General features: G+C 38.9%; 1 protein-coding gene and 1 long non-coding RNA gene across 3 annotated transcripts in view; one reads left to right on the forward strand and one right to left on the reverse strand.

Annotated features, from left to right (window-relative positions):
- LOC106118967 (uncharacterized) lies at nucleotides 1-3238 on the forward strand. Its single transcript, XR_001227945.1, has 2 exons — nucleotides 1-35; nucleotides 114-3238. It is a non-coding gene; the product is annotated as an uncharacterized LOC106118967 (long non-coding RNA).
- Nucleotides 3239-3411: 173 nt separating this feature from the next.
- The window catches only part of singed (fascin domain-containing protein singed), a 25747-nt gene continuing 15477 nt past the window's right edge, over nucleotides 3412-13681 (reverse strand). For both annotated transcript variants that reach the window (XM_013313758.1, XM_013313759.1), the window contains 7 exons: nucleotides 10307-10415; nucleotides 8819-8966; nucleotides 8548-8733; nucleotides 7048-7276; nucleotides 4800-5118; nucleotides 4595-4722; nucleotides 3412-4509 (listed from right to left, as the gene is read on the reverse strand). In XM_013313758.1, the coding sequence (XP_013169212.1) occupies nucleotides 4304-4509; nucleotides 4595-4722; nucleotides 4800-5118; nucleotides 7048-7276; nucleotides 8548-8733; nucleotides 8819-8966; nucleotides 10307-10415 (1325 nt within the window). In that variant the 3' untranslated portion in view covers nucleotides 3412-4303. The remainder of the gene's footprint in view (nucleotides 4510-4594; nucleotides 4723-4799; nucleotides 5119-7047; nucleotides 7277-8547; nucleotides 8734-8818; nucleotides 8967-10306; nucleotides 10416-13681) is intronic.

A 13681-nucleotide genomic window follows, 5' to 3' on the forward strand; every position in this document is an offset into this window, starting at 1 on the left:
AGCGACACACGCCCAACCCCTTCCTCTCCTAGCCGGTAAATGTTACGCGCTCTATAATTACATATGGTTATTTTGTACTATATATTAACTTGTAAATTACATGCGTGTTGCAGAGTCCCCCATAACGCAGCGGCGCGCAGCACCTCCACACTGCAACGCGGACACACGCACTGCGAGCACGCTGCATGTTGCACGCTGCACGTTGCGCGCTGCACGCTGCAGGCGGGCGCTCGCTGCACGCTGCACGCTGCACGCTGCAGACGACGCAACGTGCGCACCAAATCATACAGTGATACAGACAAATGTATTGATTGCTAACAACGACGCAGCGATCACAACAACCAGCCATGTTGCCAACAACACTGACAACACTCACAACAATACGAGCAACATTATGTGCAAATTTGTTGTAAAAATCATATATTTGTATAATGATTTGAACAAGTACTAACTTCTGAAATCAAACAAAATGGTTTGTCAGATATAAAAAAAAATTAAAACACGCAAATAACCGCAATAAAAATACGAATTGAAAAGCAAACAGAATACTAAGAGAAGATATATTTAATGACAGAACATTTTGGTTATTTGTTAGCAATAAATATAAAATGGACAATTTCTTACAATGCGATATCACCTGGTAAACTTGACAGAAAATTGTCCTCTCTCGTCACAATTCAGTGAGGACCTGACAGAACGACTTTCTGTTCATCCTAATAGTAACGTAAGAGCTTAAAAGACACCAAGCTTTTTTTTAATTATTTCACAATAAACAATGTCTAGTTGTAACTCATCAAAGGCTCATGAATTTTAATAAAATTATTAATTCTAGTTTACACTAAAATAATCATGTTTATATGATTAATACGAGTTAATTCAGTGCAGTGCTATTTAAAACAAAATCATGTAAATATATAAAAGGACGATAATCTGCGAATTTATTTTTGACAGTGTGATACAGTCAGCTGCATAATTTATCATAAATTTACAAATTTAAATATACTTCCCATTTTAACAACACATACACATTTTTGAAATTGAAAGTGTATACAAGTTTCTAAAGCTTCAAAAATGGATACATATTTATGCAGCTGACTGTACTTTGAATCAATTATTTTGAAGGATAAAAAATACTATATTGAAAATGTCTCAAATTCAGTGATTTTAGTATCAATAGTGTGGACATGTGGTTAAACTTAATTACAATTAGATTGTCGACTGGTGACTATTTGATTCGTCGATTTAACCGTCGAATTCCACTGAACAAAAGGAAAATGAGCGGGATGACCATGTTTTTGTAAGTGTTCAGACCAGCGTTTCTCAAAGTGTGCGCTGCGGAGCCCTGGACCTTTCTTGATGGTCCATATAAATCTGATACGGAATATAATAAAAAAAAACAATCGAATTGGGAATCTTCTCCTTTTTAAAGTCTTTTAAAAAAATTAAAAGGGTATCATAGGGTTTCCTCAATTACTTTTATTCCAAAAATGTTCCGCAGTCAAAAAAAAAGTTGAGAACCGCTGGTTTAGACAGAAAACTACGGAGATGTACTAAATCTTATGTGAAGGGTTTATGTAAGGTATTGTGTAAAAGCATTTCCTCAGAATTAACTATTTATAATACACCCCTTGTTGTGGGGGTGTCTGTCATATTTACACAATACTATCGTGATAATTAGTTCCAATTTATTAATTATAAAATTTTACAACGCATATCTCATACGTTTTATACACAGGTAAACGAACTGCCCAACAAGATGGATTTCCATCGGACCAGGTTTTGCAAAAGCTTGCAATTTAATAAAGCAATAATAGTTATATAATAATATTTAATATGTCAGTTATACTAAATTACGAAGCCTCCGTATGTTAAGCCGAATGTATTTAGACATGTCTGGATCGATGGAAAGCCGCCTTGAGACTGAAGCTTACACTGCGGTAAGTGCCTAGGATTATATGAAAGTGGTGCGAGACAATGCTCGTGTGCGCTGGTACACAATCGTCCATTGCCCGACGTCGCGGGGACTCACTTGTGATTCGTGCCTTAGTACACTGTTTAGTATCAAATATGACTTGTCTCCGCGCGCTTGCCGCCCGGCGCCTGTCACTGCCACTGTCACCGTCGCCGTCACCTGTCAAAGTGACGTATCGCGTGACAGCCGCGCTCGGGCCGGCCGGTGGCTTTAGGTAAATTGTCGTGTGCATCTGTAAATTGTGTCCTCGGTGTAAATTAAATTTAAATTAGAAACATAACTTCGATCAAAAGTAAAGTGGTTAGAGTATATATTTTTATAGCGGCCATTTTGTTCAGTTACCAGGGAATATTAGCTTCGAGTGGTGTGTTTTCTGATGGAGATTCCACAGATTCCACGCACTGTTGCACCTGTCAGATTTGACGTGGGCACCGCGCGGTATCGTGCCGTCTCGCTCTCTCGCCGCAGTATTATACTTTTACTTTAATTCGACGTTCACATCTGTCCCGGGCATATATTTTTTCATTGCGTCGTTTTTATTTTATAATTAACAGTATTTTTGAATGTTGAGAATGTTTTAGCGAGCGAGACGGCATCGGTTCAGCTGCAACAGTGCTTACGGACCTTTTGTGTGTGTTTGTGTGTCGTACGAAATCTTACAATTTTATATGATGTCAACAATCCTCAGTTTTCTTAAGAATGGGATTATGCCATTGATATGCTGATAAATATATTTTTTTGCTAATTTATGATTGTAGCAGAATTGGTGGTAGATAATCAGTTTATGGGTTTATTTGGCGGCGGCCTCGAGCTCGCAGACCTCAATTTCGATTTAGTATTTGTTTTAGTTAAGATAAATTTATTGCCGGCAACACTCGGCCGCCCGACTCGTTACATTAACACAATGTATCAATGCGGGCGGCGAGTGTTGCCACCACTGTAATGTAACAAGGAGACAAGTGTTGCCTGTGCTGGGTTACTATTGTCTACTTATTTTAATTCCTGGATAAAATCGACGCAATGTAAACTATCCATGTACTGGCAACCCGTTTTGCATCTTTGTTTTTTCGCTTTATTTTCTAACTTGCAATGAAATGGTTATCGATTATGTTTATCATTTATGTAGATAAATTGTTTTTAGTATATTAATTTTTGATGAATAAAATGCATCGCTGCTGAACCGGCGCGTCACCAGCTGCAGCGCTAGAGGGACAACTCTGTAAAGATTAATCTAATTATTTAATTAAAATGTATAAGTTTTTCAAAGATTGTTTTTATATATATTCCTTATTTTGATATATTCCTATTGTGTTTGCGCTGGCTGCTGGCAAACTCAGCTCCCATAGAGAACCACAGTCTATCAGTTTCATTCAATTGTTTACTTGTGTTCTAATTGCAATCATCTTAAAATAATAAGTTTTAAATAAAACAACATGTTCATACAATATGATTATAATTTATTTATTAATAGTTTACAAAGACATTATATCGTACAAACTTTAAATTTTAGGATCAGCACAATTCGCAGTACAAATACTTAAATAGATTATTTGTTCATTATCGTTACGAACAGTTTGTGCGGCGTCTGTCTGTCTGCCCCACAACATGCATAGCGTGATGCTGCCGGCGACCTGGCTACTGCTTTTTGATCGATGTACAAAGCCAGATTTGATCGCAGTATTTGTCGTTGCCGGGAACAGCGCTCGCAGGGGAGCTTACAGTTTCGTGACAAAACCGAGCGCCGCGACACAATTATATCAAAAGTAGGTCCAGCTAACGTCGCCACAAACTGCACTCGGACGAGACCATTCAAAGTACATCGTAAAAAATTATATAAAATTATCACTAAGGGATATAAGTACACGGTCGAAAGAGAAATAATCCGACGGAGCGGTCGTACAGTCGGATCGTTTCCGTCATCAGTCTCGCGCGGACTTGCGCGGCAATAAATAATACGTAGTTAATGTATAAAATGATCCTCAACAAGCGAAAAATAATTCTACGATTATAATAAGGAGAAGCGATATTTCCATATGATCACATTCGGCGACACCTTAACCGTACTAAATGCAGAGAGACGCCGCCCTCGGCGCTCCGGACCTTCACTTAAGTACTAGAAATGCCACATCGGACTCGCGGCACTTACGTATCGTGTTACGTTAGCGGGCGGGTGTCGGCAGCACCGCGCCCTCTACTCTACAATTGTATGTGAAATGTTCAAGGAAATGCGACTCAATGTTACAAAAAGAGATGACGTCGATATGTCTATGAGATTCAGGTGAGCGTGTGATGTGTGGGCGGCGAGGGCGAGGGCGTGGGCGCGGGCGGGGCCTAGTACTCCCAGAGCGTGGCGCTGGCGAGGTCGGGTCCGGCGAGGCGGAAGGCGCCGTTCTTGTGGGCGGCGAGGTAGCTGCCGCCCTGGGCCGCGCGCACCGCCAGCCGCGTGGGCTCGCGCAGCTCCAGGTGGAAGCCCTGCGGCCGGTCCGAGTCGCAGGACACGCCCTCGCTGTCCGCCAGCCAGTACTTGCCCTCGCGACCTGCAGCGACATGCACGAACACACCTCAGTTCTAACGTTCACATTCACTCACATCGTCATCCGGAAACTTAGGATAGTCACTTGCCTTTGAAGTAGACCTCCCCCTTGGGGCCGCGCACCACCTGTATGGTCTCGTAGTTGGCCTTGTTGCACTCGAGCCGCGTGCCCTTGGGACCCACGAAGCCCTGCTCGCACTTCAGCACCAGGATCGGCCTGCACGGGGAACGACCATGAATACAACACTGGGACACGAGAAACGATAGAGATGAAAGTGTAGGAGGAGCACCGACCTGTTGATGAGGTAGAAGTAGTACTTGCAGTTGTCGTCGGGCTGGTCCGCGTTGGCGTAGAGGTGTCCGGAGCGCTTGGTGGTGAGGTACTTGCCGTTGTTGGCGCGGAAGGCGACGGCGCCGGAGCCCTGCCACTCGAGCTGGAAGAGCGCGTTGGAGGAGCGCGAGTCGGCGCTGGCCTGGATGCCGCCGCCCGCCTCCAGCGTCCAGTAGCGGTCCTGCATGGTGCGGATGTACCAGCGCCGCGTGCCCCAGTCGAACTCCAGCTGGAACGTCTCGTGCGAGCTGATCTCGTCCTGGTTCGCCGTCACGTCCACACCTACCACACATACCACTCTCTTACACCAAACGACATTAATAGAACAAGTGTCATTGATAAATTTACACTTCCTTAAACGTATTCGTCAGTTTGTAACGATTTATATCGCCATGTCATTTGAGACAGCAGACACCGGAGCAGTGCTACGCCATGTTAGGGGCTCGGTGGTGCGAGAAGTGCGCGCGCCGGAACATAACTGCGACGTGCTCAATTAGCGGACTCTCATCGATTAACAGTTTACGTATACGTCTTATGTTACCAAACCAATCTAGATTAACTGTAAGTCTTGATATGTATTACATATGAAAGAAAAATAAACATTCACTTATCTCCGTTTGATATCTGGGATTCAATGCGAACGCATAAATTAATTTTTACTTATAAATGACTAAATTCGATGTTTAAAATTGTGAGGCTTTTTTTCGAATTGTTCTAATAAAAGGCGTTTGAAACTGATGAAAAATGATTAACTGATAACTAGGAACGATACTGAATAAAATGTAACATTAAACGAGGCGCACGTTATTTACTCAGGTGTTACTATGCGTCAACGGCGGCGCATAAGAGCAGTCAAGCAATCGGGCAGTCGGGGTCAAACCCTTGGAACAAGTTAGTCAATCAGCCAGACGCAATATTAGGCAGATATCAGTCAGTCAGTCAGTCAGAGGCAACCCTAAGCAGTCGTCAGTCAGCCGTCGATAGTTTCTCGTCTCGCGCGGCGCGGCGCAGGCATCCGTGATAGAAACGCGGGAAAGTACCGACTCAACAATGGCGGACATTTTTTGCCGCGAATATCTTTACGGTACGAGTCGTGGCCCTCGCTGACAGAGACGCAGACATTGGATTAAATAGGATGAGATTAGAAATGACATTGCATTATCCAACATGAATGTAACCAAAACAATGTCTGTACATAATAATCACATAATGATGTAATGTCATCAGTATAATGGTTCTAGACTCGTCGGACGAGTCCGCATCCGCCCGCCGCGGCATGGCGCGGTGCGGCGCGGTGTGGCGCGCTCCAGTCGGAGCAACACATTAGTTTCGTATGCTAAATTATTCCGTCACAACTATCTTAGTGGGACTAAAAAGAAAACATTGATGCGCTGTCATCGTATACAATTGGCGTCATCTAAACTTATTTATGATCCAATAAAAATAAATTCCTATTCAAACGAACTTTACTGGTTTATTTAAAAATAATAAGCTATTATTGTTTTTTTGAAATAAAATGCACATTTGTTTTTTTTTCTATGTTAATGAGTGTTGCACCATGATGCAAGGATTTTAATATCTTAAAGCGAAGAATGAACTGGAATCTTTTGAATTGCATAAAAAAAGTTATGAACCAAATAAAAGGATCTAATAATTTTACCTATTTTTGTTGAATAAATACTTTAGATCTGAAATTATTTTATATAAAGAAAACAAAAAAAAGTGAAATCATAGTTTACTAATGACAATTGCTTTGTGATGAAAAAAAAAAAAGAAAACAATATTTGAATTTGTTAAATTTGACCGAGTCACGACGATAGAATTTAATCGTGCGGAGTTGATATATAGACAAAATATACATATTTTGAAGTAGACATGATGATGAGGAGGACGTGAGGGCGAGGTGAGGACGCAAGTATGGCAGCGGCCGCTACATGCAGGCGGGCACGCTCTGCACGTACTACTTAGTAAATTATTTATGTTTATACACAGAACGTGCACGTATATCTAATGATGCTTGTCTTAACTTACACCAGCTAACTAAATCTTACATTATTATTACTCGTTGCTTTGATTTCTTACTTCAATACAGTCTACATGTCGGTTAGTAAGTCGAAAAGATTTTATTATGTTTCCGTATCAATATAGCGTTGAAAGCAGAGATCGTATCAGCTGTAAACTGAGGTAGTGACATGGTGGTGGCATACTGACCCTGTTTGACGGAGACGTATTTGTCGTTGAGGGCGGCGACGAAGGCGGCCTGAGGCAGGCTGTCCTCGAGGGAGAAGAGCTCGTCGCGGGTGACGTTGGTGGAGCGCGTCTTGAGCACCGCCTTGGAGCCGATGGGCGCGAGGTACGCCCCGCCCGCGTCACGCAGCGCCAGCGCGCCCGCGTGGTACTCCGCGCTGAACAGGCACTCCGCCGTGCACGTCTCCACCAGCTGACACAACACAACCGACACAAACATTCAAACCTTTGCCGACTAAATTCACAATCAAGATGTAATCATTTAATTAGATGTCGCGCGCGGCTCCGTCCGCATGACATTAAAAAAAACTTAATTAGTAGCATATGTATTCTTCCAGACCATATAAAATACTACATCTATGCCTAATGTCAGCAAAATTCATGCAGCCGTTCCGGAGATACAACATCACACTTCAAACATCTATTCATCCTTCTAAAACATTCGCATTTATAATATTAGTACGAAGTAAGATAGTGAGATACATATAAACTTGATTAAAGTGTGGAATAAAAACAAAGTTTCAAAAACAATCGAGGAATGTCGAGTTGTATATATTTTGTAAGATCGGCTGCAGTCGGTCAGGTAGTGTGGGAACAACGCGCCACTTGAATAGCTTCCACTGTTCTCATGCATTATCCCGTACAAATTGCCCTGCCCCGGGCAGACGACACACAGGCACAACACGCACACCTTATTAGGCTAAGGTTTATCATCTCGTAAAATTATATGAACCAGTTAGGATTGCTACTTTGTAGTACTAAGGTTATATTATAATTACTTTGTCTTGATTGTAATTCAGGATTAACCTGTTTTTTTTAATAGTAGATCATTGAAAGTAATAAACATAACTGGTAATTATATTAATTTAAATATGAATTTATGAACAACCTTTTCTAAAGTAGACAGATGAAATTAGCTAATGCAACGATCAAACTACATAGCCGACAAAGGTAAACATTAGCTTGTGGAGAAGTTCAAAGGGAGGTAAAAAGGCAGATGTTTGAGTTGACGGGAACGTAACGTGAGCGCGCGTCAAAGCGCTTTGTAGATTAAAAGTTTGTCTTTTAGTGAAGCTTTACAGCGGTGGCTTTTTCAGCGATGATTTTAAAAAACGTATAGACATTTCTCGGGAAAGACTCAGAATTACAGGCTTCTTACCTTTCCACAATGAACATAAAATACATAAGTTTTATGTATGTATGTAATATCATTAAATACAAGAGTTTTTGTACTGAATATTTTGACTAATATGGTATTTATTCAATAATTGCAATTGCAAAAGGAAGGTAAAAGAAGATATAAACCTACTCCATCTTATTCTCTCTTTCTGGATCCGTACTCCTCTTGACAACGTAAGGAATGTCAAAGGATTTACAATTAATCTAATAGCATTTGTCTAGAACAGTAACTAAGATCAGATGAACTTGTTCATTGGAACATGTTGGAAGGGTGTTTGATGTTACCTTTCCTCCCGCGCTGAGGTATTTGTTGTTGCAGGTGTGCAGGGCGTACTTGCCGCCCTCGTCCGCGCGGAACTCCAGCGTGAAGAGCGTGTCTTCGCCCCACGGCACGTTGGCGTCCACGTGGATCTCGTCCAATGACTCGGACAGGTGCGCGAACCGCTTGCGTCCGATAGACCTTAGGTTCACCTGCCGAACAACACGCATTACTTCGTAGCAGAGATTCATATATTATTATTTTTGGAAGATCCAAAGACATCGTATCCTGTGTTACCTGCGGTCTGGCGGCGAGGTGCACGTGCCAGAGCTCGGCGTCGCCGGGAGTCTTGGCGGTACAGGTCAGCTTGTCGGAGCTGGAGCCAAGGAAGTAGCCGCGCTCCACGTTGCGCAGCGCCCAGCGCCCGCTGCCGTCCTCCGACACGCTGTACGGCGATACATTTTTATTACTTACCTCTTACTTGCCCATTCAGACTCGTTAAGAAATCACTAAACCTCAGTATCAGGCTAACAAAGCTTTTTGTTTTGAATTATAATCGAAATTGTATAGATTTATCTGTTGCATTTTATGTTGTAGTAGCGAGCACAGGATATTGTAAAATTTCCTGTTAAAACGTTGTAAACATAAGTCGTCCACCTCCGAGTATTTTTACAACATAACATGACTAAGTCCCAAAGCTCCAAATACTCATTACTTTTGCATTCAAATAAAAATATTTTACGTACATTCGAGTAATTTATGGTCGTGCGTTTTTTTTAGAATCCTTATAAATAACGAGGGGAATGAAAGTTTCCCGCTATTTTTGTTTATGTATATAAATATAATATGATATAGATGTAATACACAGCTTGTGTTGAGGTTGCTTTTCGTATTCAAATGACGATCAAGTTACAAATACAATCTAATGAATATTAAAAAAATTATTAACGAAATGCTTTAAATTAAAATAGTTATTGATTTTTGTGATCGTTAATTCTCTAGTCTAGTCTTCAGAAACAAATCACAGAGAACACATATGAATTTAGTGAACCTGTAAAATCAAAATGACCAAGAATGTAACGGCAACGTATTGATGCGAGTCAGTTTGTTAACAATGGAATCATTCAATACTGAAGAGAATATGCAGTGTTGCGCGACATACATTACCACTTTACAATACATACGTTTTGCAACGCGAAAACAAAGGCGGCAATGTTTCCCCTTTAAGTAAAAAACACTATACGGTTGACAAGCACCACCAAAGGTGTTGGTCTAAGAGTCCTAATAGCTAGGTATGGTTCTAATACTTATGTTAAGGTACACTTTTGTTTTTGAGCTGAACATTTCGCTACGCTTCAGCTTTTAAGAACAATCAGCCATTAACAATATCAGTTCCTGCTATTTATGGAGGCAATAACTCAAGTCATACGCGACCGCCATGCTTGATTTTGGCAAAGAATTGTCGGGTCGTAAATAAAAACTTATTTCGTGTTTTCGCTCCTCAGTGTTGTGAACTTCCTGTGACTCACTGCAGGCGGATTAGTGAGCATCGGAAGGGAATATTTTATTTTTCATATCCGGTTTAAAGACGATGCTTTGTGTTCTTTTATATACGACTATAGACTATCGGATGACTGACTTCAGTTGGAATTTTTAGATTTAATCAAAAAGCAGCCAGGCAGTTGAATAAAATTTTAAGTTCCCAATTCAGGTTTACACATATTGTTTTACTAGCTTAGTAAAACAATATTAGGTTTAAAAGTTGTCAATAACAGTTGCTGTTACCTGATGTGGAACTTGCTGCCAGGTTCCTTCTCGTCAGCCTCACAGGTAACGTTGCCGAACGAGTCCACGGCCAGGTACTTGTCCAAGTGCGAGCGAAGGTAGATCATGCCTGTCATAAATAAAACACTTCATCAAATTACATCCAAAATGTAGTAAATTTATATCACCTCACATAGACAAGTTCAAGTTACTTGATAATGCTGGCAAAACAAAACAACTATAATCATACATATAAATAAGATTTTTGTTTTATTCATTAAACGAGATCTACGTCAAATTCACATGTCTGGCAACTTACAAATTCAATTTCCGTATACATGTTCGCTGGATCGTGTGGGGAGTCCGCAATCTAGTCAATAGGGACCGTCTGGCACTCCCCTTACGCTCACTACCGGTCACATTTTATAGAATAAATCTATAGTAACAAGCAATCCTCTTTTTATCTTCCTTGTCAATTAACACGCACAGAAAAGTTAATTTAAAATAAATTAAATCTAGAAATATCCATGAATAGAATCACCTAACCAGGGGTTTATACCGTATTAAAATATAAAATGCATCAAGAAGATTTCCCACCGCAGTCAAAATAATATAAATAAGAGTTTGCATCCACTGCGGTTTTCTGATTGCGCTAAAATCAACCAAATTAACTTTACATACATTTATTTTTAAAAATTAAGCTTTCAGTAATGAAAGAATTGATTGTCTTTAAAATTATTGAATAATAGCTCATAATATGCATGTAAAATACTAGGGCATTGCTTTCAATCTAGCATTTGCTAGACTTTAGTTTATTTTCAAAAGGGATAATTAACCTTTAAGGTTGCAGAGGTCATGGTGATTGTGGTGTAACGCCTACGACACCACCGTGCACGACTGAGCGCGGGGTTAATGACCTCCGTACAATGCTACAGACGGACAAACAATATGTAAATCACACGATCGCATCATATTCGAATCTAACACTAGTTGTATGCTCTTGTCCATACCTGATGCAACGTTAATAAATCACAAGAGTAACTTACTAGTTTATTTTATTTTAATTAACTTTTCATTGACTCCATAATTGGGATAAACGGACAATAACTTTCGATTAGTCACGTGATTGCCACGCGTCATAGATTTTTGAAGTTCGTTATGGAATTGTTTCGTAGCGAATGCGACCCGCAGTTCAATTTTCATATTCTTCTTGTCATTTTGTTGTTTTTTAATTAATCTCGACTTCACTTCATTGAAATGTTACAAGTGTTCATTATCTGATAAAAATACCTAACTGGTGGAAAGCTTTAAAGCTTTTCCCACAAGTCATAAATACTCGAGTATCATGTTTATTATTGCAAAGTTTGTTTTTAAATCCTAAATAATATAGAATATATAATAAATATAAATTACACGTCATACAAATGTTTGAGTTTCCTTCCTTCCTTGTATAATGTTGTAATGAAGACGAATATTAATTTATATTTGCAGTTTTTAATATATTTAGTTGTCAATTTATTTAATAATAAAACATTAACATAATTAATTATTGCGAAATAAATATAGATTTTTATGTAAATAAAACATAAAAGGGAAAATTCTTTTAAATATCTCTTACATACAAAGTAAAGATATGTTGCGTCCTAAATTGACGTTATAGAGGCTTTCATAGTATTAGGACACGCAAAAGTCAAACAACTTATATGTAAATAATATGAATGCATTAGATTTGTTAGTGCTTTAGACGATCTGAGTAACCGGATGCGGCGCTATACAAGATGTGAGACACGCCGCCGATAGAAAACACTTTGCATTGAACATTTACTGAAATGGACTTGTATTAATGCATAAAACTTTCAGATTTCTCTGCGGTATTTTCCATACATTATGATTATTGTAAATGTGACAAACTGTTATTTACTAAATATGAATAAATACATAATATAATTTCAAATCGGGATATAATCTGATTACAAATAACTCGATGTTTTACGTCAGCTTTGTTTAAGATATAAATATTTAAAGATATAATATGCATTTCTTTTATGTTTGATAAGCCAGCGCTTGACCACGATCCCACCTGGTGTTAGTTGAGATTTGGTCTAAAGTAAAATAGAATTAAATTAAATTAAAAAAAATAAATAAAAAAACCAATACTATAATAATAATGTATTCCATATATATAATAATTTTTGGTAAAAAAAACGAACAAAGATTCAGAGTACAGTCAGCGTCATATAGATCGTCACAGACAAGATATGCAAATATATAGGTACACCAAAAGTAATCAATTATATCGGTACAACAAAAGTCCTCAAAATAATAGATACATTCACCCTGCTCAAATACATCGGTACATACACAGCGTCAAATATATGAGTACATGCAAGATGCTCATAAATATCGTAGCAGCCACAGCGTCATAAGTAACGAAGCAGTCAAGGTGCGCAAAAATATCGGTACATTTGACAAAATTGAACTCTATCTCTATATACTTGTGATACAATTTGGAATAAACTACTTCTGTTACATTCATTTGACACTTTGTATTAACATTATAGGTTGTCCGGAAAGTTCGTTCTGATTTTCGATATAAAGCTTACAATAGACTGTAGCTGAAGTGGATTCATTTTCGGATATCCACCATTATCAAACGTCACAAAAATTTCTATATTGGGAATAATTTCATTTCATTGGTTGAGATAAAAACTAATTTTTAAAATTGTAGCCAAAAATAAAAGACGTTTTAGGTATAGAGTCGTACCAATATAATTTAAAAACATTTCCAAAAATTTAAGAGAACAGGGTTTCAATTTTCCTTATAAAGCGGCACGAACTTACTGGGCAACCCAATATTTTTCTTCTCCTGTCATAACGCTTAAATATAAAAGTTTGTCACGCCGAATATGACAGATACGTTTTTTAACTAATGTCAAATTTTGCCTTGTCACAGTATATACTAGTTTGGCTCAGTATTCTAGTATGTTTGCCGTAATATGTATTTAAGTTTACCGGTTCGAATCTCAGGCTACTTTTTTTTTTCATTTTATCAATCATTTATACAGGGTTATTTTTTCATAACCAGTAAAAATTTGGTAATGTAAAATTTTACTCGACAATTTTTTTTTATTTTATAATTTTCGCTGTCGGGTAGAAAGAAATTTAAATAAAGTTAACGACTATTAGGTCAGACCATCGCGGGGTGAAGTGAGTGGGCGGAGCGTGGATTGTCATTGCGGGTTTTATGAATGGTATGCGCGGAAACACCCACACTGGAATGTTTATTGCAATCGACCAAAAATTTGATGTAGTTTGGATATTGACATTCAGTTTTTTTTCTTTGTTTCTTAAATATAATCAGTATCAGTAAAAGGTAAAAGTAAAAGTGTTATTTTT

The sequence above is a fragment of the Papilio xuthus genome, unplaced genomic scaffold, assembly GCF_000836235.2.
Source record: "Papilio xuthus unplaced genomic scaffold, Pxut_1.1 DF827542.1, whole genome shotgun sequence".
NCBI classification, from domain to species: domain Eukaryota; kingdom Metazoa; phylum Arthropoda; class Insecta; order Lepidoptera; family Papilionidae; genus Papilio; species Papilio xuthus.